This window comes from Lissotriton helveticus, chromosome 1_1 (assembly GCF_964261635.1).
Source record: "Lissotriton helveticus chromosome 1_1, aLisHel1.1, whole genome shotgun sequence".
NCBI lineage: Eukaryota > Metazoa > Chordata > Amphibia > Caudata > Salamandridae > Lissotriton > Lissotriton helveticus.
This window is the reverse complement of record NC_136057.1, coordinates 469971426-469995739: the sequence shown is the minus strand read 5'-3', so window position 1 is coordinate 469995739 and position 24314 is coordinate 469971426. Positions and strand designations below refer to the sequence as shown.

The 24314-nt window shown below is 46.6% G+C and overlaps 1 protein-coding gene across 1 annotated transcript in view; it reads right to left on the bottom strand.

Annotated features, from left to right (window-relative positions):
- Positions 1-321: 321 nt before the first annotated feature.
- The window catches only part of TTLL12 (tubulin tyrosine ligase like 12), a 256888-nt gene continuing 232895 nt past the window's right edge, over positions 322-24314 (bottom strand). Inside the window, exons 13-14 of the mRNA XM_078673878.1 lie at positions 1308-1446; positions 322-885 (exon numbers count right to left, since the gene is read on the bottom strand). Coding sequence (XP_078530004.1) covers positions 734-885; positions 1308-1446 — 291 coding nt within the window. The 3' untranslated portion in view covers positions 322-733. The remainder of the gene's footprint in view (positions 886-1307; positions 1447-24314) is intronic.

The following is a 24314-nucleotide window of genomic DNA, read 5'->3' as shown; positions in this document are numbered from 1 at the left end:
TTTGCCTAACAGGCAAGCTTCTACTAAAGTACAACCATGTCACTTAAACAAGTTTCTTTGCAACCACACATTTCTTACTTTGTGTACTCTTCATTAATTACCTGTAATATCTATATGCCTGGTTCAAGTTGGCTCTTACAGCATTTAAAGCAAGACAGTATTGTGCAATTTCAGAGCCATTTCTTTCACCGAGGAGACTGTCAAGACCTTTGGTGCACGTGTTCCAATGCAATGCAAAGCATTCCTTGGACTCCTACAGGCAGCTGATATTTTGTTAGTGTACAGTTGTTATAATTTCTATATGTCCTGATACACAGAGGAGAAGTGGAAGTTTAATTTTATTGAAAAAAGAATTATTGAACGACAGACATCGCTTAAGGAAAGAGATGGGTTTTTATGACTATAAAATGATACTCCTGTTACCATTGGAAATACAGATTATATAAACAAAGTGCATATTTTAACAACACCATAAAGCATTATGTGTGAGCGGCTACCCGAGGAACACCAGCTACTAGGCACAAATGAGTCTCATTTCAGAATAAATGAAAACAATGCACGACTACACTGCATGCAACTTGCTAGACCGTTCAAAAGTATAAATGAGTCCAAGCAGGAATCAGTGGCATTCCAAACTTGCAAGACTATTCCCTCTACCAAATTTATAAATAGTAGAGATTACTGTTGCATAGGAGGTTACAAAAACCAAACTACATTATGTATATGCTGTGATCTAGCTAATGCATGTTACATGACAATTGTTTGTTTCATCCAGAAACAGTGCAGTGAAAATATCATTAAAAAAAGAAGGATGATATTTGCAGGCTCTTGTGCAGTCAGGATTGAAATTCACTTCCAGTATTTGAGGACACATAATTCGTTTGCCTGAAAATCAAACAGAAACAGTTTTACAGTTAGCCATCAAGATTTGCTAAACATTTCATAATCAAGCACTAGTTTTTTTCAACCTGAAGATGTTTATGTGACGGTGCTGTTCTGTGGAGTGTAATGTGGAGGCACCAGAATTTTTTAGGACAGATAGATATCAGGCATGTGGGGCCATGGCGTGGAGAAGTTATTTTGCTTGGTTTTCTTATAAAATACACAGTAAATATGGTATAGCCATAGTTAGACCTCTGCTTTTAGTACTGGACAGAAGTGTACCCTTCGTTTGTGTGACATGCCAACTTAAACAAGAATGGAACTAGAATGCAAACAAAAAGATATGACTGCTAAAGTTCAAAGCAAGAGTGAGAGTTTTACTACATAGCACTGCAAACATTTAGGTTGTATAACCTCCTACTTACCACTTGCATTTGTATCCCACTTCAGCATTAAATCAATGGCATAGACTGCTCGAGATGAAGGATATTCACAAATTCCAAAGGGGGCCGGCCGGGCAGCTGCTGCTTGAAATAGTTCAACAAAGTTCTTAAACAGTTCTGCCTGTTGACACAACACAAGCAAGACTTGAAATGTTTGAAATCAATGCAAAACTACTGTTCCGACAATTGCACAGCTTTTATAAGTAAACATATATGCATAAACAACACTATCCTGTTAATAAAATTAAAGGTCATCCAAAATATGAATGCATTTGGTGTCAAGATTTGAGATGTAAAGAACAGTCGGTATACATTATAAGACTTTGATACTTCACACCCTTTCGTAAGCTATGCGATTCTTACAAATGTTTTTACAGCATTTTGCAAGGTAGCTCGGGTAATGCCCCGAACCAGTCCCAGGATGCTTTGTTTCCGGTCCAGGGAGGACCTGGCCTGGCAGTTCGGGTTGGACTGTTCCCATGAGGAACATTATCAAGACTGATTTGCATAGGCTGGGTCCAAACTGGGGTGGCATTGTGAGCAAAAGAAAAATGGATTAAACCCAGACCTTTGTGACTGGGGTGAACGTTTCATTGTTTAGCATTTCGCCCATTATTTGTTTTTTTTTGTCATGAGTAGAAAACAATCATTTCCCACTGTGCGTATGCAGCAGGAGTTGGCCTCAAGAACAGCTCATGGGCCAAGACCTGTATCCAACCCATTGCAGCTATTCAACCCAGACTACGGCTAAAGCCTGAACCAGCAAAAGAACCCAAATGCACCCTGTGCATGGTTTTAACTTTTTCCCACAGGATGTGCCAAAAATCCATTAAAAACTGGGTGCTCTACAACAAATTTGAAAACCTGTAATGCAATCTAAGAATTCCACAATAAAAAGAAAATCAGGGACTACTCTTTCGCCACAAACACTTTTGGGGTATTATCTGCCCCTCTCAGACCCTTCCAGAGCCCCCAACCCTCTAATTCCCCTCAAAATCTTCCTAAGGGTCTGAAGATGCTTCCTACTCCTTTATACAGTCTGTCACTTTCCCAGGATAGCTTAGATCCTTGAATCAACAGGGACCTGCAAATCCATATTTGACAAAAGGAAATACAATTTTCCTTCTTTTGATGGATTTGTTAATTTTTAAATAAACTGAAGATTCAAGGAACTGGATCTAATCTACAAATTAACAGCCTAGATCTCTCTAAATGTAACCCTTGGAAGCCTGTCAAGCACTTTGGTCATACAAAGTGGGGGGTGGGGGGAGTTTGCTGCAGGGCTTGCCCTATTTCTGGGCCTTGGGGGTCAACTCCACTGTGTTTGGTTATTCATGACGGTGCACATTCTTAAGCCATTTGAAGTAGGGAATGGCTGCAGGGCCTGGCCACATACCCTAACAAACAAAAGCGGGCAAGTCCCAAGCTGGTTCTAGGCTGTAATTTACATATTTACAGAAAACCAGGAAAATCACTTCCCTGATTGATTTGGTCATTTGTAAAGTGCAACGGTTATCCTAAAAAGAATGTTCTCTCTCTAAAACAAGAACTGCAAGAACAGTGCCTCAACCGGTGTATTTTCAGCAATTTATAGGGCTTTACCAGATTGGCTTCCGCTCAAATGGACACAGGAAGAATATTCCAGAAATGCCAGTGGTGACTGACAATTAGCTAACTCCCATGCAAGCTTTTTTTAACTTAAGAATATTGACCAAGTGGGGGTATCTTGAGTGAAGGAGCCTATTAGGTTGATAGAATGAGACATGTATGGATATGTAACTATTATGTAAAGTGTTACAGGCAGCTTTGTGGCAGAAGCAGAGAGCCTTGAAAACGGACAGACACCGAACGAGTAGGGCCACCAGCCAAAAGTCCAGATAGCAGATGTCAAAAACAAGAATTTCGGTTTTATCGGCGTTTAGTTCAAAGGAGTTACTTCGGGCCATTTAACGACCTAGGAAAGATCATTTTTAAACAGAACCTTAAGGGAGGAAAAGGCACCTTGCAGTTTAGGATGGTTTGAGTGTCATCTGAGAAGAAAAACAAATGGAGGCCATGGGCAGCAATCAGGTCAGCCACAGGAGGAACATGCAAGTTGAATGGCATGGGGCTCAGGAAAGACCCCTAACCCCTAACATGAGGTGCACTACTGGCCGCGCTAGCACTAGTTTTCCAGTCTATGAGTAGCTGGTCTGGATTGTTTGAACTATCCATCTTATGATAGTTCCCTTGGTCTTTTGCATGCCTCTGCTTGTTCTTGCACAGGAAACCAAACATTGGGGTCCCTTTAAGGTCTTTGTCTTCTTAGAACAGAAAATTGTACTTGATTTGGAATGGTGCACCAGTAATAATCTTATCCAGTGATAGGTGTTCCTTTTTATTATATGATCTTTTATTTCCATGTATAAGACACTCAGCCAACGTGTTACGTTTAAACAGATAACTTGAACTTCATCAGGGCTTTCCAAATATAAATTAAATGTTGGAATATTCCCACTACTTTGTATGATGTAAGCATTAGGTTCCTCCTCTGTGTGTAAGAGGATAAATCATCAGTAAATCCTTTCTTAGATATTAATCCATATGTATGGCCTTGGGTTAGCCATCAGTTGTACCACCGCTCTGTTCTTCTTCCGCCCTCACCTTGCCTGGAAACTGCAAACATCGCAGCAGCACTGCCGTAAGCAACACTGCATGCAAGTAGCCGGGGACCCCTGAAAAACACACAGACTACGCCAAACAGCACAGAACTCGCCTCATTTTGTGAAAGCGTGTGATCAGCAAAACTGTGGTCGCGGGAGGCGCAGGCCGCGAGCTGCAGTTTGGCTAAACGGCAACCCGCGAAAAACTGGGAATACAACAGGCAGGAGTCGAGCAACGTGCAGCGAAGACAAAACAAGTGCCTCTTTTCAGGAAGGGGTATTTTTTGGTGGAAGCAAGAGAAGCGAGCTGCGAGGGGCCAAAACCGCGTACTGAAGCTCCGTATATAAATATAAAACTGCAGTAAGACTCAGGTGGTGGAGTGGTGACCAATTGTCTGGAGAATGGAATACTAAAGCAGCGGCTGAGAAGTGGTGGAGGTGAGAGCGTTTGACCACAGAACAGAGGTAAGTGTAGTATAGACATATAGTCCATGTAAAAAAAAAAATACATTTCTTTTTTTCCATGTAAGAGGAAGTAAGGGGAAGTATATTAGGCATATGGGTAGTTAGGCTCCAGAGTACCTGTAGCCCATTTGGAAATTAAAGAAAGCGAAGGAGAAGAATATTCCAGCGTTATTTACATTTGAAAAAATGAGTTAAGGGACAAAGGGACCCTAAGAGGAGGAAAAGTAAAAGACATGGCCTTAGGGAAATCAAAATCCCGGAAAGTCCCCAAAAAATCCCAAGAAAACAGGAATAAAAGCCCTGGGATGGAGGATTCGACCTAAATACCGAAAAGATTGAGTGACGGAAATGGTGACATGGCGGCACCTATGGGAAGCAAAAAACTAGCGAAGGGGAATACCCAATCACTGAACTCAACTCCACAGTCAGCGATGATGCCTATAAAGACAGCAGGCGTAAAAGGCAGCTCGGCAGTATCAAAGTCGATTGGACTTTTTAGGGAAACACTTTAAAGGGGAGGAGACGCCTGATAAGGAGCAGAGTGTGATAGAGACTACACTAATCACAGAGGACCCGGCAGCCCTAAGTGTGGAAACTCTGAACCAAACAAATTTTAATATCGCTGAGATCTCTATGGAACCACGTTTATCCTCCTCGCCAAGGTTGTTTCATAATATAGAAGCAGAGGTGGTAGAGGAAAAAGGAGCCCCCCCCCCCCAAGCAAATCCTTGTGTGAGGAAGACTTTATCCAGAGGAAACACAGCTCCAACGTGAAAGAAAGACTGGATAATTTCTATGCTGTTCGAACTGATTTATCAGGTCCCTCATTGCATAGTGTGTCTATGCTCGAGGTTATGTTGATGCGCCAGAAAACCCTGCAGGGTATTTTAGAGGTTTCAGTTTTAAATAATGAAATTTTAAAAACACAAAGCAAGCAGTTTAAGAATATGGTCGGGGAGTTAGCACAGATTAAAGGTCTAATGCCCTCACTAGTAAGGATAAGAGAGGCCCATCAGGAAACAAAAGTTGCTAGGAAGGAAGAAGCTGTAAGGACCAGCAGTTTACAGAAGGATGAACCAACGGTATATATATCACGTTGCCCTAAGATCATAAAAACATGTGGGGAAAGGAGGTATAAAAAACAATATATACCCCGCGTCTAAGGAAGGGGAGAAAAGGCCCACCTAATTGCCAAGCCTCAAGGCAATAGGATAACGAGAAAGGAGTAATGCCAGAACAAAGGCCAGTTGAGATGGTAGTGACCCTGGAACCCAAAAAGATAAGCTTTGCAGACACAGGAGTAACCACCCGATGTCCTGGGGTACAACTTAGGTGGACAAAGGGGAAAAGAGCTGTACAGAGCGTCAATGATACCTGGAGAAAACATCCCGGGGAAAAGGAAGATGTAGTTATAGAAAGGGGGTTAGATATGTCCTTAGGTGCAGGACCTAGTAACACCAACCCCGGGAAGGGTCTCAGGAAGAGAGGTAGCGAAGAAGTAAACAGGCAAAGAAGGGACGAGATGATAGATGGACGCCCACCGGGTTTACAGTCAGAAAGACGTGCAGACCCGTGTCTCTTCATGGAGCCTATAGGACAGGGAAAAGGTGGGAAAAGAATTAAGAAACAAAACCCCCTATATCGCTCCCAACTCCTCTCTTCTTTTGCGAAATGTCCAAGCCTAAGATATGTTTGCTCAGAAGACCTAAAGAAGTGGGGTTTTTGGTAAACACCAAAGGGGAAGAAATAAGAAAGGTCCTACTTCATTCTCCACTAGTAAAAGTAGCAATGGAAAAAGCAGAAGCTGAGATGTTTAAAGAAGGAATCAGAATAATAACAAGCATGGGAAATGCAATAGGTCTCGCATTAAAAAAGTTGGAGCTATTGGTCTTGTAAATGATTTTTTTTATTTATGTGTTGTTTTTGAAAATAGCTAAATAAATAGCTTTGTCATTTACAATGCCAATAGTTATAACTTTTGCAAATGTGACACCTATAGCATTTGTAATGCAACATGTTTTGTATTTACGTGACTTAGATGTATTGATATTACAAATAACAATGGCTTTTAATTTTTGTAAATAATTAATACTTAAATAATTTATTTAATTTATAATGGCAATAGCTTAAACGTTTGTAAATAACTTTTGTGAAGATTATGTTCAGTGTATTTTATTGTGACAAAAATCCAAGAACATTGCATTTGCACCTACACACACACAGAGCCACACACATATAGATGTGGTGGTGGTGGATCTGGGGGATATGGTGGTGGTGGTGGTGGATGTGGTGGTTGTGGATGTGGTGAAAGTGGTGGTGGTGTAGTGGATGTGGTGGTGGTGGATGCGGTGGTGGATGAGGTGGCAGATGTGCTGGTGGATGTGGTGGTGGTGGATGCGGTGGTGGATGTGGTGGTGGGGGTGGATGCGGTGGTGGATGCGGTGGTGGATGTGGTGGTGGATGTGGTGGCGGATGTGGATGCGGTGGTGGATGCGGTGGTGGATGTGGATGCGGTGGATGTGGTGGTGGATGAGGTGGCGGATGTGCTGGTGGATGTGGTGGTGGTGGATGTGGTGGTGGTGGTGGATGCGGTGGTGGATGCGGTGGTGGATGTGGTGGTGGATGTGGATGCGGTGGATGTGGTGGTGGTGGTGGATGTGGTGGTGGTGGATGTGGTGGTGGATGTGGCGGTGGTGGATGTGGTGGTGGTGGATGTGGCGGTGGTGGATGTGGTGGTGGTGGATGTGGTGGTGGTGGATGTGGTGGTGGTGGATGTGGTGGTGGATGCGGTGGTGGATGTGGCGGTGGATATCATGGTGGATGTGGATGTGATGGTGGATGTGGTGGGGGTGGATGCGGTGGTGAAGTGGTGTTGGATGTGGTGGTGATGGTGGATGTGGTGGTGGTGTTGGATGTGGTGGTGGTGGTGGTGGTGGATGTGGTGGTGGTGGTGGTGGATGTGGCGGTGGTGGATGTGGCGGTGGTGGATGTGGTGGTGGTGGATGTGGTGGTGGTGGATGTGGTGGATGTGGCGGTGGTGGATGTGGTGGTGGATGCGGTGGTGGTGGATGCGGTGGTGGTGGTGGATGTGGTGGTGGGGAGAGAGTGGGCAGGGCTTCAAGTCCATACTCCAATACAGCACACCTTGCATAGCAGTGCATGGGCTGACCAGGCTCGACCTATTAAATGAAATTAGAAGAGAGAAGTACGTTGGGAGTAGATAACAAAGGAGTAAAGGGAAGAAAAGTCGGGAGAAAGAATGAGTTACGGAGAAGGAGGGCAACATAATGATTCAAAATTAAAAGTACAGAGGATATGGAATGTGGAGGTGACAGCTGGCACGAACGAGAGGAAAGTGAGAGATGTCTCTTTCTTTATAAATAACTTTTCGAGCTGTGGATAGAAGCATCACAGAATTTGAGTGAACGCGAACGTTGTCTATTTTTTCAGCTCTTAGAGCGTGCACTCTTTCTCGACATTAAAGCCTTGCGGACCCTAGTGAGAGTGACTTGTTTTGAGTTTCGTTCAAAGCCACTTTGCCGCTGTCTGCATTGGCTTCACAGTACATATAGCTCAACTTTAACAACTCTGGCTAGTCCCCCAAAAATATGGCTGGTGTGCTGAAGAGTGAAGAAGGTGACGTTGTTCGTGTGCCAGCAGGAGAGGTCCGCAGTTGTGCGTCTCCTCCCTCATCATCTGGCTCCTGGAGGAGGGTTAGTGGCTCTCGTGATGTCCTCGGGCAAAGGGAGGAGGGTGGGAAGAAGCCGGGGGGAGGGAAGGAAGGGGGAGGAGAGGTGGGATGTATTTTCAAGATTTAAACAAGGGGCGGAGCGAGGGGGAGGTGTGCTGGGAGAGAGAGTGGGGAGGGGAAGAGCTGCTGGCGGAGCATCCTTGTTATGGACGATGTGTTGCTGTAAAGTGGATTTTAGGCTGATCGACTAAGAGTCGGCAGGCTGGGGAACAGATGCTGCTGGGGAACGGATGAGGGGAGGTGCTGGCGGCTGGGGAGGCAGGGGGCGGAGAGCAAGGGGCGGAGCGGGAAGAGCTGCAGAACAAAATAGTGTGTAACTTTCTTTCTTTACCGAGCAGTTTATGCAATCTCTACAAGTTGCGCAGCGCGCTATAAGAATCTGGGAAATTTTCCGCATGTCCAGCTGATGCCTGAATTCCGTGCTGTATGCTAGAGTGCTGGGGGGGAGGTGGCGGAGCGGGAAGAGCGTCGTGAGGGGAGAGAGAGTGGGGAGAGGGCGGAGCAGGAAGAGCTGCTCTCGGCAGGCTGTGTCAGTGTGGAATGCTGGCGGCTGGGGAGGCAGGGGGCGGAGCGAGGGGGAGGTGTGCTGGGAGAGAGAGTGGGGAGGGGAAGAGCTTCTGGCGGAGCATCCTTGTTATGGGCGCCCTCGGAAACATGCCCCGTTCTGTGAGAGGAATCGGTGTGGAGAGCAGAGGCTTCCGCCAACAGATGGGTAGGAGAGACTGAAAGCTATCGGGCAGGGGCTGTGCTGGAGGCGACTTGCAACCAAAGAAGCCGCACTGTAAGCGGTGATGCATAGGTGTATGACACAAGAGGCAAGCTGCGTCTTGAGCCTCCTTCCGCTCGAGGCAGAACAGACAGTTTCACGGAAGACAAGCAGTAAAGTGGATTATAGGCTGATCGACTAAGAGTCGGCAGGCTGGGGAACAGATGCTGCTGGGGAACGGATGAGGGGAGGTGCTGGAGGCAGGGGGCGGAGAGCAAGGGGCGGAGCGGGAAGAGCTGCAGAACAAAATAGTGTGTAACTTTCTTTCTTTAGCGAGCAGTTTATGCAATCTCTACAAGTTGCGCTATAAGAATCTGGGGAATTTTCCGCATGTCCAGCTGATGCCTGAATTCCGTGCTGTATGCTGGAGGGGGAGGTGTGCTGGGAGAGAGAGTGGGGAGGGGGCGGAGCGGGAGGAGCGTCGTGAGGGGAGAGAGAGTGGGGAGAGGGCGGAGCAGGAAGAGCTGCTCTCGGCAGGCTGGGGAACAGATGCTGCTGGGGAACTGATGAGGGGAGGTGCCCTGAAGAAATGCGACATGGCAGGCAGGGGAGGGGGCGGAGCGGGGGTGTGGGAGGAGTGCGGCTGAGGGAAAAGACATGCAAGGCAGGCGGCTGGGGGCATGTGCACGCGCTTTTAATGTCAATGCGCATGCGCATTGAGCTTGAATTTCACGGGCACTGCAAGGAATCGCCATCGATTCCTTGCAAGTTGGTTTAAGTCTGTTTAAGCCCCCATAGTCTCGCAAGCTCAATGCGCATGCGCATTGACAGACGAGACCTAAAAAGGGAGGAAATGTTGGTGTATAAACAAGGGAAACCTTTTCTCAGGAACCCTGCTGGGTTGGGAGACCGGCAAATAAGAATTATTAGCACTGGATGGGGTAAGAAGGAAGAACTTGAAATTACAATAATTCCCAAAGATCTAGGGTGGGATGATGAAGATGTACTGGTAGGGAATAGATATAGGGAGCTTGCATATATGGAATGGGAGGAAGATGGGTAATTGAGAGATATTGATTAGGAACTAGGGTCATCGCACAGCCTGTCCATTATATCTTGGAACGTCAATGGTTGTAAAAGAATATTGCTCCAGGAAAGCTTTAAAAACATTCTTAAGAATCCAGACATTGGTTGTTTGCAGGAGATTTGGCTGTGCGACGAAACCCTCGTCACAGAAGGATTCACCCATCATGTAAAGCCTGCAAGAAAGAACATATTAGGTAGGCCGTCAGGCGGCCAGCTGATGTTGGTTTCCACAAAGATTGCTAGAGATATAGAATCCCTTGACCCCAAGTGTAATTGGGCGCTAGGTAGCAGAGTGTTTACATTAAATAATAACTTAGGTTATGAAGGTTTATGTATTGTAAATGTGTATATACAGAAAGGAAAAGGAAATGATTATAAGGTGTACCTGGAATGCTTAACAAAGGATCTGGAGGGCTTATGTGATACCTACCCCAGAGATGTGCTTTTGATATTGGGCAATTTCAATCACAGACTAAACCCTTTAAAAATTGATTCATGGCACAGAGATTTGTTAAGAGCCTACACTATAGAGATCGCTAAGTTCCCCAGTTGCGTCACCTCACTTCAAGAAGTGGCGCTTGGACAGTTGCTGGGTGCTCTGGGCCTGGTCTGCGCAAGTGGAAGAAAGGAAGCTGATCGGCCCGCAAAGCGCACCTTTATAATAGGGCAGCAAATGTGTCCGATAGATTATGTGTTTATTCAGGCTTGGAGTTTTGATCTAATCAAACATTTCGAAGTAGTAAGGGTGGAAGGCAGTGACCACTACCCACTGCTGATGGAATTATATGTAAAAAGGGCCCCCCCAGAGACAAAGAGCCTAACAAGTACAGGTAGATTACCCAAAGCGACTTACAACTCGGATTACAGATGAATATATAAAACAATTAAGTGCACTCCAGTTGACATTCGCATTAGAAAATGTATTACCAGAGGAGGATATTACCTGGTATGAAGATATAAGACAATCAGTAGAATGTCTCAGGATAAAAATGAAACGTGGTAATCATGAGTTAGTAAGTACGGAGAAATGACACTCCAATAATAAGCCATGGTTTGACGAGGATTGCCGCAAATTAAAAGCCTGTATTAGGCAAAATGAAAGAATCCTTAGAGGTCAATACACTGACAAACTGTTACTTAACCTTCAGAAATTAAGGTTAAAATATAAGACAATCATTAGAGATGAAAAAATAACCTATAAGGGAAAATGTTGGGTGAAGATACTGGAGGTAATTGAAGAAAAAACATGTGAAAGGCTTTTGGAAATTAATACAAGGATGCACTGGTAAAGCTGTAGGGACCCTACAGTGCTCTGTACCGGAAGATAAGTGGGTGGATTATCTAGAGGAAATTTGTGGGAAGTGGCTAAGGACGGTGGAAACAATCACCAACATATGGCCAGGTGTAAGGGAAGAAGCAAAAGACCATTTCTCCCCAAGCCAGATTAGTAGTATTATAGCCAGGCTAAATTTAACTCGAGCTGCTGGCCCAGATAACCTGCAGGCTGTCGGTATAAAAACAAATCTTGAGTGGTGGGCAGAGTTTTTTTCCGAATATGTTTCAGGGGATACTCAGTACAGGGGTCATGCCAGATAGTTGGAAGGGGGTTATTGTAAGACCAATACATAAAAAAAAGGTGATGTAAATTCCCCTAAAAACTATCGTTTAATAAATCTCCTGAACATAGGTGAAAAAGTATTCGTTAAAGTAATTTTGGGACTACTCAAGGACTGGGCAGATGAAAAACAGATAGTGCCTCCAGAACAGGGAGGGTTTTAAAGAGGGACACGACTATTGATCACTGTTTTGCTCTCAGGTCAATCGCGCGGAAGTCGATCGAACAGAGGGGCAATTTGTTCTGCTGTTTTGTGGCCTTCGCGCAGCATTCGAACTTGTGAGCAGGGAGCAGCTGTGTTAAACTTTGGTAGGGTATAATATCCAAGGCGATTTATTGGCCTTCATCAAAGCCCTGCATACGGAAAACTGGGCCCAGATAATCCTGGATGAGGATGGAGGATTGTCTGGGAGGATCCAGATTGGTAATGGCCTGAGGCAGAGGTGCGTACTTGCCCCCTTGCTTTTTTCCCCTGTTTATACCCGACCTGCCCTTAAAATTAAGAGAGGTTAGAGGGGCTAGCCCGAAACTATGAGGAAAACATATCTCCTGTTTAATATACGCAGATGATCTGGTAATTATGGACCACACGGAGATTGGTCTACAAAGAAAACTAAACATGTTTAAAGAATATTGTCAAAATAAAAAATTTGCTGTGAACATGGAGAAGACCGAAATCCTATGCTTTGGAAGAGGCAAAATAAAGTTTTCTTGGTATCTAGGCAAAGAGACATTGGAGAAAGTATCAGAATATAGATACCTGGGGATGTGGTTTGCGAGTAACCTGAAATGGTATACCCACCTGGACGCATTAAAAATGAGGGCATCGGCTTCCGTGAAGTGATTAAAAAGATTTAACAGTATATATATGGAGAAATGTCAGATAGGCCGGTTATAAAGGCCTATCTAGCAATGGTCCCTCCACAATTCCTGTATGGCGCAGAGGTACTCTATTTAAGTGGTAAAAACAGTTGGGACAAAGAGGAGGGAAATATCCTTAAAAGCCTGTTCTCGCTGCCTAGATCGTGTATGGTAAAAGCAGCAAGATTAGAATTGTGAATCACCTCTTGGGCTATAACAGCCTGCATGGCTATACTACGTTTTTGGCAGCGTTTAGGCACAGGTCAGGACCAAAAAATCTCACAGTGGTGTAAAAGTGAGATTGCTAACAGTGAGTTGACTTGGGCAAAAAGAGATAAGAGCCTCAATAAACAAAGCGTATGGTGTGCTAAAACTAAAGTTGTGCCCTCAGTCCCTCCATTTAACAATAGATAAGAAAGAACTTAGGTCATTGGGAACTGAAGTGTCTTGAACACATGACCAAAAAAGTACGTCTCGCGGAAAACCTCAGTTTCCCATATGACCTTGGCTTGGAAAAATGATTTACATTACCCCTACGTAGACAGATTACCTAATTGCTGTATAAGGCGTGAAGTGCTAAGATTGCGTATTGGGATAAACCCCTGTTACGCGAATAAAGGGGTTACAAATTCAATGATAGACCACAACCGTAAATGCACTTGCACTTTAGGTACTACCTGCGATATTTTACATATTTTATTAGACTGCTTGAAGATTTTAGATATACGAAGAGAGATTTTAGGTCAGATTTATTTAAAAATATGACATTAAAAATAGGATGCAAGCAGCAAACCTTTTAGCAGGAATGATGAATTTAGATATTGCCTGTGCCATGGGGAAATTCATAAATAAAGTTAAAGTGTTCCTCAAATGTAAAGAGTAATGATGAATTTTAGATCTTTTAGGATAATAGGAGAATGAGGTATTAAAAGATAACAGTATTATGGGTGACATACCTGAAGGTCTAGGTGCCCAAGAATGGAATACTTGGGTTTAACACATTTTTAAGATGATATTTATCTTTTATTTTAAAGAAAATGGGTACATAGGCATGCAGAAGAACCTTTTGCTTTCTATGCAGAAGATGTGACATATTCTATGATACTGACCTACATATTTTTTATTTGAATGATATGCTGTTATTTGTATACCTATATGGTTGTAAAAAAACAAATAAAGTTTTATTGATTGAAGTTGTACCTCCAGTACGAACCAAGCCAGCCACACACTAACTATTATCGAGGTCTTGGTCTCCTTGTAGGAAGCAGGCTCTTTATATAGTGGACCAAAATGAGGTACAATGTGTAAAGAGTCCAGGCAAACCCAATCTGGTTTACAGACACACAAATGATAACCCAATTACTCTCTTTTGCGGTAGTGTGGGCGAGCAGTTAGGCTTATCAGAGGGTAGTGCGAAGCATTTGTTGAACTCACAGAGCCAATAAATGAGAAACATTCAAGAATAAATGTGAGACCAATTTAGAAAAATAAGTTGCATTTGTATATACATTTTAATACCAAGACCTTCTTTATCAAGTAAGTACTTTTTTAAATATGAATTTTTACAGGTAAGTAAATAGTTCACTTAAATGAGTCTTTACAATGCTTCTCTATGGGAGAAAAGGCATACATTACATGCAGTTATTTACAATCTGTTTCTGGGGGTCACCTTTGGGACTTAGGGCCATAGGGGGCCAAGGTCCAAAGAACCACCAGCAGTTACTTGTAACCTGCCCTGGGGCGTTCAGGTGCAGAGGTGATGGTCAGGTTGGTAGCTGGGCCCCACGCTGGCAGAAACGAGGGGGAAACTGGAAACAGGCTGCAAGGGAGACTCTGGGACAAGTCCTGCAGCTCCCAACAGGGGGCTCAGGTAACAAGGGCCTTGAGGACAAGGGGGTACAGTGTGTTCATTGGTACCTGGGATGGGGCGCTCGGGTGCAGAGTGGAAATGTCGACTGGGCTCTGTGCGTCTTAGAGCCATGTGGTAGTCAATCTCGCTAGTTGAGGGTGCAAAATCAGGACAGCAGGGCCACTCTGGAAGTGGGTCTCTGCGGTGCAGACTTCCCTCGACGGCTGCTTTGTCTCGGAGTTGTTGGAGTCCCGACTGGACTCTCATGGTCTTTGCTTGCAGCAAGGGGTGCGGTACCCCGGGTATTGGTCCTGTGTGTCTCTGGTTGGTCCTGGTGTCCTCTCACTTGGTGGGGAGGCAGATCTGACTTTCAGGAGCACGGGTACCTCTACCTGGGGGGCTGCTGCGTCGGACTGGTCGGTGAGCAGCAAGATGGTGAACTGGATTTCGCTCTTCAGTGCCTGTGGACTGCAGGAGTGTAGGTACTCTACTCCAAGGGAGTTTGCTTGAGAATTTGCAAAGGGCTGGCAGTCTTCCAGGGTTCTTGGAAGCTGGTCAGCTGCAGGAAGAGTCGATGGTCACGATTGACGAGACGATTGACGAGATGTGGTGCAAGCAGGGAGGGTTTAGCACCAAAAGTCCATTGCAGATCTTCTGTTCTTGCTTTTCTCACGGTTCTCTGTCGAGTCTATGTTCCTGGAGTTAGGGGTGCCACCTAAATACTCAATTATGGCGCTTTACGAGTGATAGGTAGTAGTCAATCGGCTACTTACCTTTAACACCTTGACCGCGGCGCCGATTCCGCCCCTGTGCTGGACATTCCAGAACAGGGCGTGGTCGTGACGGAACCGTTCCGTCATCAGCACAGCTCAGCCGTGACTGATGACGGAACGGTTCCGTCACCAGCATCGAAGGTGTTAAGGTGTCTACACCCTCTATAGGACCACTTCCTGTGGGAAGTGGGCATAACCATGACCCAGAGAGCCTAATTCGCCACATCAGGTAGCCCCACCTTAGGGGAGGAACTGGCCTGAGAGGGGACACGCCCCATGACGAGCTAATATTTCTGCCTGTCCTGGTGCCAAAAGAGCCTGTGGCAGGAGTGGCATTTCCACTGTCTGGGGAAGCTTTGGGTCGTATATAAAAGGCAGCAGAGGCTTTTGAAGCCTCCTGCCTTTATATGCTAATCACTTAGCCATCCTGCTTGGAGGAGGTGACAACACCTCCAGCCAGAACCGGCATGGTTTCTGTCCTCGGAAAGTGCTGGCTCATCTGCAGGGCGTCGGAAACCTGTCTCTGGTGATAGGCTGGTCTACACTAGTCAGTCAGCACAATAGTAGTCAGTGGGTTTTCAGGGGGCACATATTAATGAATACACCACTGGAATCAGTGTGGGCCTATTAATACGAGATGTTTGATACCAAACATCTCTAGTTTCAGAGAAGCCATCATGTAGCTGGGTAACACAAACACCAGTCTCAAGCATATGTACTCAAATTAGCTTCTCTAGGCACTTGCAATATCTAAGAATCGACATAGACCTCACAGAGGCATCTCTGCTCATGCAGATATGTCCACACGTGGTATAGTGCACCCAACCTTAGGGCTGTAAGGCCTGCTTTAGGGGTGGCTTACCTATACTGCATGCAGTGTCAGTAGGCATGGCACAAGGTGTGCCATGTGTCTTCACTTTTCTCTACACCATGGCACGCAGCCTGCAATGGCAGTCTTCATATTGGTATTGAGGTGTCCCTTAGGTTGGCAGAATACATGCTGCAGCCCTTAGAGACCCCCTTTAGCCTCTAGCCCTAGGTACCAGGGGTACGATTACCTAGGTATTTACAGGGGTGCTAAAGGTATTGCTAATTGGGGAACAATTGTACAGTTTAGGGATAGAGATCTGGCACTGGGGGCCTGGAAAGCAGTAATTCTGTGCACTTTCTGTCAAAACTGCATCGGATACTAAGAAAAACGTGGGTGTGACCATGTCAAATAGGGGATCTTTCCTACACTCCAGTGTATAGTATATGAGTGTACTATGCCCATCCACAATGAAGGTAAAAAACTTCGAAAAGAGTGCAGGGCCCTTTCAAGCCTGTGTCTTTGGCTCTTGAAAGAAGGTCGACAGCTGAATTCTTTGGATGACTAGAAAGTGTGATACTAGCTTGGGTAGGAATTTAGGATTTGTTCTCAATACAACCATGTCAGTAATGGCGTCAGTGCGTCTTTTTTTTTTTTAAATGTGGGTAATGCTCTGTAATCATGTCAAAGGGGAGCCCTTTTGTAACATTTGGTTTCTCCTCTACTCTGTGTCTGTTTCTCAGGGTTAGGCTGGGATCTATTCTTAGTTAGCAACTGAATTCAGACTACATGAAATGAAATGAAATGAAGAGAATCTTGTATCGCGCAACTAAGCCCGAAGGCATCAAGGCGCCTAACAGCAAAACCATAGGAACAAAAAAAAGAAAACAGTAACTACGGGTACGCCTTTGGAAACAATCATGTTTTCAGTGCTTTCCGAAAAAGCAGAACGGAAGACTGAGATTTACTTTCACAAGGAAGGGAATTCCATAACTTAGGGGCAATTGAAGAAAAAGCCCTACCGCCCCATTTATTCCTACGGAAGCGAGGTACAACCAGCAGGTTCTTTGAGGAGGAACGCAAGTCTCTGCCCGATACATAGGGTAGCAGCAGTTTCTAAACACCCCCCGCCCCCTTACCAGAGAGTGCACTATAGGTCAGGCAGAGCGTTTTGAAGATGATCCTCGATTCAATAGGAAGCCAGTGTAAGGCCTTCCTGGCTGCCGTTGCTGACGCTAATCTGGGAGCGTCCAAAACAAATTTCGCTGCCGCATTTTGGGCAGTCTGAAGACGCTGGCTCTTATTCATGCCGGTGTATAAGACGTTACGACAAGTGCTACCACCACTTGCTTCCGCGCCTGAGGAGACAGGTAATGTTTTATTTTTCGGAGTATTTTAATAATACCCCAGCAGGTAGCAACAGTTCTGTTGACCTGCAGAGTCATGGAGAGGGCGGGATCAATCAGTACTCCCAAGTTCCGTGCGGACTCCGAAGGAGTAGGACAGGTCCCCAATGTGGGCGGCCACCATTCAGGTGACCAGATGTTAGTGTTTGGGCCAAACACCAAGATCTCAGTCTTCTCATCGTTCAACTTTAGTGAGTTGTAAATCATCCACTGGGACACTGCTTCCATGCAGTTCCTAAAGTTGAGCGGTGACGAGTTAACCAGATGGGAGAGGGACACCAAGATCTGTGTGTCATCAGCATACGAGTACCTCCATCCCAAAAGATCTAACCAGCCTGGCAAGCGGGGTCACGTAGATGTTAAACAGGGTCGGACTTAATGCCGATCCCTGTGGGACCCCACATTGCACAGGAAGGGATGGAGATAGGAACTCTCCCAGCTTAACCCTCTGTTCCCTCTGGTCCAAAAAGGAAGCCAGCAGACTCAGAGCCGCCCCTTCCACCCCTATCTCCCTCAGGCGAGATGTTAAAACCGAAGGGGATAGGGTATCAAAGGCGGCTGTCAGGTCCAAGAGGACCAAGACGGTGGTATGACCCTGGTCTACCTCCATACGGATGTTATTCAAAACGACCGTAAGGGCTGACTCAGTGCTATGCTGCCTCCTGAAGCCGTGTTGAGATTGATCTAGGAGACCCGAGGAGTCAAGAAAAGCCGCCAGATGTTGATTTAGGTGAGTCTCCATCATCTCTGCTGGAGCTGGAAGCAGAGAGATGGGGCGATAATTCTTAAGCACCTCGGGATCTAGTGTAGGCTTCTTTAGGAGGGGCTTGACCACCGCACTCTTCCATTGAGATGGAAAAGTGCCCTCTCTCATAGCCCTATTCATGATGTCCAGCAATAAGGGCAGTAAGGAGTCTCTGCACTCCTTCAGGACTTTAAGGGGGCATGGGTCCAGTGGGGACCCCGACCTTATCTTATTTAAGAGCAGGTCAAGCTCCTGATAAGATAGAGGCGGAAACTCGGACAAAGTCATAGAGGTGGTAGATAAAGCCTCCTTAGAGAGCGGAAAAGAGGGGACGGGCGGAGGAGGGGTGACTGATCTTTGTAATTCAAGATTCGAATAGATGTCCGCGATCTTCGAGTGGAAGAATCGATTTTATCACAGAATTCCTGGGTGCTTACTACAGGGTCCGGCATCTGTAACGTACAGAGTGAGTCCACTATTTTGAAAAGATCCCTGGGAGAGGAAAGAGCCATTGTCAGGTTAGCAAAGTACTCTTGCTTCACTCTGATGATCTCCACCTTGTACTCCTTGAGGAGTTTCTTGTGTTTATCCCTCTCCTTCATATTCCAGCTCGTCCGCCACACCCTTTCTTGCTTCCTGCACCCCTGTCTCATGAGCCTAAGAGGCTCCGAAAACCAGGGTGCCGAGGGTTTCTTTCTCGCAGAATAGCAAGAAGAAATAGGAGCCAGCACATCTAATGCTGCACTAATGGCTTTGGACAATTCAGAAGCGGCTAAATTGACATCCTCAAAAAGATCAGCATTGTGATTTTGCATCAATGGGGCCAACGAGGCGCACGTGATTTTCCTGAGGTTCCTCCTAGATTTGGTTTGACTGGGGACACCCTTCTTAGCAGACATCGAAGCGACCCGAAGCTCCAAAGGGACGGCAGAGTGGTCGGACCAGGCCAGTGGGATGGGATCGTCTATTTTGAGCCTATCATCATTAGAAAAAAATGCGTCCAGTATATGGCCCGCCTGATGAGTAGGCTGTTTGACCAGTTGCACGAGATCACATGCAGATAGTGAGTCCAGAAGGGCTAAGAAGTCTTTAGAATCAGGGTTATCTAAGTGAAAATTTAAGTCCCCCAGAACTGTCAAATTGGCAGATCCGAAATAGGGCTCTAGAATGTTAAGAAGAGAATGACTAAAATCTGTCCTGGGCCCAGGAGGTCTATACACCAGAATGCCCACAAAAGGAGCGGCATCGGGAGATTTTATGAGAAAGTGGAGGGCTTGAAAAAGGTCAGAGGGCCTGGAGAGTTGAGTGATGTGACAAATATGAGAGGTCTTGTAAAGGATTCCAAGGCCGCCTCCTCTATGCCCCACTCTATCCAGTCTAGATAAAGAATACCCATCCGGCACAGCCTCTACCAAGTCAGGTCCCGAGGACTCAGTGGCCCAGGTTTCGGTAAGGAACACCCATGTGGGCTTTCTTGCTGTGACAAAATCACGAAAGGCAATGTTATTTTTCACTAGAGATCTAGTGTTAATCAGAAAGCCCGATTCTTTCAGGTAAGGCAACGTAGGGAAGGTGGCAAGGAAAGGGGGGGGGGCCTAAAAGAACGAGCTGTCGATAACTTACCACAGATGTTGAAACAGTTGCAGTAAAAAGTGTCTCGGAGAGTCTCCGGAGAACAAGAGAAGTGGCATGGTAGCCATGCAGGTCTCAAACGGGTGAGATCCTGGTAAGAATACAAAGGACCTGCCAGGGGAGACATATCGAGTACAGCCAGGGACCGGAGTCTCCCGCCCTTTAGCCTGTCCTTAGCGCGGACGGGCGCAGACGGGCTGGACTCTGGCGTGACTCTGGCGTGACTCTGGCGTGACTCCGGCGTGACTCCGGCGCAAACGCTGCGCGCAAACGCTGCGCGTAATAGGGGCAGCTTTATATGCAGGTCAGCGTGTCCTTGTGACAGCTGGTCTGCTAACACAAATGGCGCCGCCAGGCGTCCAAGTCTCCCCCCAAGATGGCCGCCAAAAGCGTAAGGTGACTCAAGGGACCCACCAAAGCGCGGTGCTTGTTATAATTATAGTGCAGGTAGAGGGAATGCGCGGAGCGTATAAAAACAGGGTAAATACAATTTAAAATAAACAAAATAGAAAAACGGGAATTTTAAAAACGCTATCGCGTTGGCAGCTAGTCCACCCTGCAGCGCGCTATCTGCTGTCTTGTCCAGGCGTACGAGGAGAAACTAACATTACCCAGGATGCACTAGTATGTATGTTAAAACATCTCGGATATCACTCCTGGAGCCATGGGCACGTATGGCCATCCTTCATATTGACATCGTCTAGTTTGAAAAGTATAATTTGACTCGGGCTGCTCCGGTGGGGGCCCTGCCCTCTCCTGTGCGGGGCAGCCCTGCATTTCATGCTTGCGATTGTCATGTCTTCGCGGCTCGTGGATATATTTCGGGGGCCCTGATCGTGGCCCTGTCCTTGGGGTCCGACCTGCTTCTCATGCTTATGGAGTAGATTGCTGCCATGGTAATGGATCCTTGCCAGCTTCGTAGTAGTGCTTCTCCGCCGTGCCCAGGTCATCGTGCCAAGGTGCCAGGGCACGGGGGCTCCCACTAGGTCCAAGATACTTTTCTGGCTCAAGTTCTCATCTCTAGATAAAGTGTGTGCCCCTGCCCCTGACCCTGTATGACCCTGCGTGCCCCTGACCCCTTGTGCACCCCCCCTTCTTGCCACTGGGTACAAAGCCAGTGTCTGTTCAAGGGGTGAATGGAGGGGTGATCCCCGTGCCCATCCGCCTCTGGGCCTCTCTGGTAGAGAGAAGAGGTGAGGGTGGCACCCGTCAGTGAATGCCACTCGTTGGGGCCCCATCCTCCGCTCCGAGCCCCCTGTCGCTGCTCCCGTGGCTAGTACACAGTATAGAATACAATGTCTGCACGCTGGTGAAGCGCCGACCGTGTGTAAACATCATTGCATTGCCGTTTGTCTAGCGCTTCCCTGACCTCTGCTTGGCCCAAAGCGCTGTCTTCGTTGCGCAATTATTAGCTTTCTCCCATGAATTATGTATCTAGCGCTTCAGTACCCTGACAAAGTCATGCAGCGCTGCGATCGGGCGCATGGTGAGTCCTGTGTGCAGGCAGGCGTGTTCTTGAGTGTGTGTTTACAAATGTCTGTGTGCAGGTGTGAATGTATGTGAGAGACTGTGTACAGGTGTGTGCGCGTATTTCTAAGTGTGTGTGTGAAGCTATGGATAACAGTGCATTTGTTTCAACCTTTAAAAAATATAATATTTTTTTATTATATGGATTTTATTGTTTTAGTTTTGGGACACCTCACTGTTTCTTTGTAGTGTCTGGTAGTTTTTGATGCCCTCGCCATACAGCTCGATACAGGAATGCAGAGCAAATGGTCTGCCACTGGCTGTCTGTAAACAGTAACAGTAAGAGACTTATTCAGCTGACCCATGAACTAACTGGGCTGCAATGCAGTCTTCAACATTCTGTGTCTGAGTATCTTTACAGGCTACTTGCACGGCCAGTATTGAATATGCTACTTACCAGTATGCATCTGTTCTTGGCATGTAGGGCTGCTAACATTCATATCTTAGCATTAGATCGCCGCCTAGTGTTGGGCTCGGATGATCGCACATTGTTGTTCTGGAAGAGTCTTCGAAGTATCCTGAGATAGGTGGCTCCTCCCCTGGACTACAGTGCGCATGGGCATCGGCTCCATCCCCAGATTGTTTTTCGCCATTGTGGCAGAAGATGGAGTGAAAAGTGTAAAGGATGTCCATGCTAATGACTGAATACAATAGTATATCTGCAGCTGCAACAGGCACCGGGGAGGAGGGTGGGCGATATGAATGTTAGCAGCCCTACATGCCAAGAACAGATGCATACTGGTAAGTAGCATATTCAGTTCGAGGCATGTGGGCTGCTAAATTCATATCTTAGCATAGAATACATAGCAGTCCCTCCATTAGCGGCGGTTGCCCGTGCCAGCTGCAGAAACCTGAAAGAGTGTCTTGAGAACAGCCTGTCCTACAGCAGCTTGCTGCTTGGAATGCACATCAACACAGTAGTGTTTTGTAAAGGTATGTGGTGTAACCCACGTGGCTGCTCTGCAAATGTCCTCTAAAGGAATGTTCCCCAGGAAAGCCATGGATGCCCCCAATTTGCGTGTGGAGTGCGCCCTTGGGGGATAACATATTTGGATGCACTTAACAATCCACCTGGCTATTCCTGCTTTGGAAATAGGGTTGCCTTTGTGTTGTGGTGCGAAGGCAACAAAAAGTTGTTTTGTTTTTCTAAAGGGTTGTGTCCTGTCTATGTAGTACATCAACGCCCTCCGTACATCTAAGGTATGGAGCATTCTTTCCGCCACTGTTTGTGGGTTTTGAAAGAATGCCGGTAAGTCAATAGTTTGGTTGAGATGAAACTGTGACACCACCTTCGGAAGGAATTTGGGGTTAGTGCGTAGCACTACTCTATTTGGATGAATCTGAATGAAAGGCTCTTGGATTGTGAGCGCTTGTAGCTCACTAACACGCCTCAGTGACGTAATAGCTATTAGGAAAGCTACTTTCCACGTTAGGAACTGGAGTTCACACGAGTGCAGTGGCTCAAAAGGTGGTCCCATCAGTCTGGTGAGGACCACATTGAGGTTCCACACCGGAGCTGGTGGTGTTCTTGGGGGAATGACACGTTTCAGACCTTCAAGGAAAGCTTTAATGGCAGGCACTCTGAAGACAGAGAGATGCTGCCTGTTCTGAAGATAAGCCGCTATGGCGGATAGATGTATCCGAATGCAAGTGTACGCTAGATTGCACTTGTAAAGATGCAACAGATAGCAAATGATGTCAGGGATAGATGCATCTAGCGGGTTGATGTCATTGGCTGTACAGTAAATGACAAAACGCTTCCATTTCGCAGCATAGCATGCTCTGGTAGTTGGCTTCCTTGCCTCCTTGATGATGTTCATGCATTCCGGATGTAGGTTAAGGTATCCAAACTCTAGGACTTCAGGAGCCAGATCGCCAGGTTGAGCTGTTGCGGATCTGGATGCTGAATTTCTCCATGGTTCTGCGCTAAAAGTCTGGGCGTGAGGCGCAGTCTTTGATGCGGCACCACTGAGAGTTCGAGGAAGGTGGTGTACCATGCTTGGCGAGCCCACGTTGGAGCAACCAGGATGAGAGTCATCGCGTGCTGCCTTAGCTTTCTTGCCACCAGCGGTATCAGAGGGGCTGGCGTAAAAGCGTACGCAAATCTGCCTGACCAGTTCATCCATATCGCATTCCCCTGCGACTGTGGGTGAGGGAACCTGGTGGCAAAGTGTTGGCATTTTGCGTTTTCTTTTGTGGCAAACAGGTCTATCTCCGGATGACCCCACTGCTGGAAGTACGGGTGGAGTACAGATGGGTTTAACTTCCACTCGTGCATTTGATGGCTGTATCTGCTGAGCAGATCCGCCATCTGATTGTCCTTTCCCGGGAGGTGCTCTGCCATGAGGAAGATGTTCCTCTGAATGGCCCACTTCCACATGCTCTGAGCCAGATGAGACAGCTGTGGCGAGTGGGTGCCCCCCTGCTTTTGAATGTAGTACATCGCGGTCATGTTGTCCGTCCGGACTAACACTACCTTGTTGCACAGATGTACGATGAAGGACTTGATCGCCATGAAGATTGCCATCAGTTCCAGATAGTTGATGTGCATCTTTTGTTGCTGCGTCGTCCATAGTCCCTGCACTGTGTAAGTGAGCAGATGAGCTCCCCATCCCTGGAGAGATGCGTCCGTTGTCAGGATAATCTGTGGCACTGGCTCCTGGAACAGTCGGCCCTTGCAAAGGTTGTGTGGAGTCCACCAATGCAGAGAGTCGAATGCCCGACTGGTAACCAACACTAGGTCTGTTAAATTTCCCTGAGCCTGTGTCCACTGATTTGCTAAGCACTCCTGGAGCGGGCGCATATGTAACCGTGCGTGAGGGACTATGAAGATGCAGGAGGCCATCATGCCTATCAATTGCATGAACACTCTCGCTGGAAGCGAGTGTTGTGGTCTGAACTTCTGGATTAGAGACTGCATGCTGTCTATCCTGACTTGGTTTGGTTGAGCCATGGCCGTTAGGGTATTGATCGTCGCACCTAGAAACTGCCGGACATGTGCCGGCTGAAGATGCGACTTTGGGTAGTTCAACGAGAAACCCAGATTGTGAAGGAGGTGAATGGTGGTCGACATGTCCGCGGCGCACTGTTGTTCCGACTTGGCTTGAACGAGCCAGTCGTCTA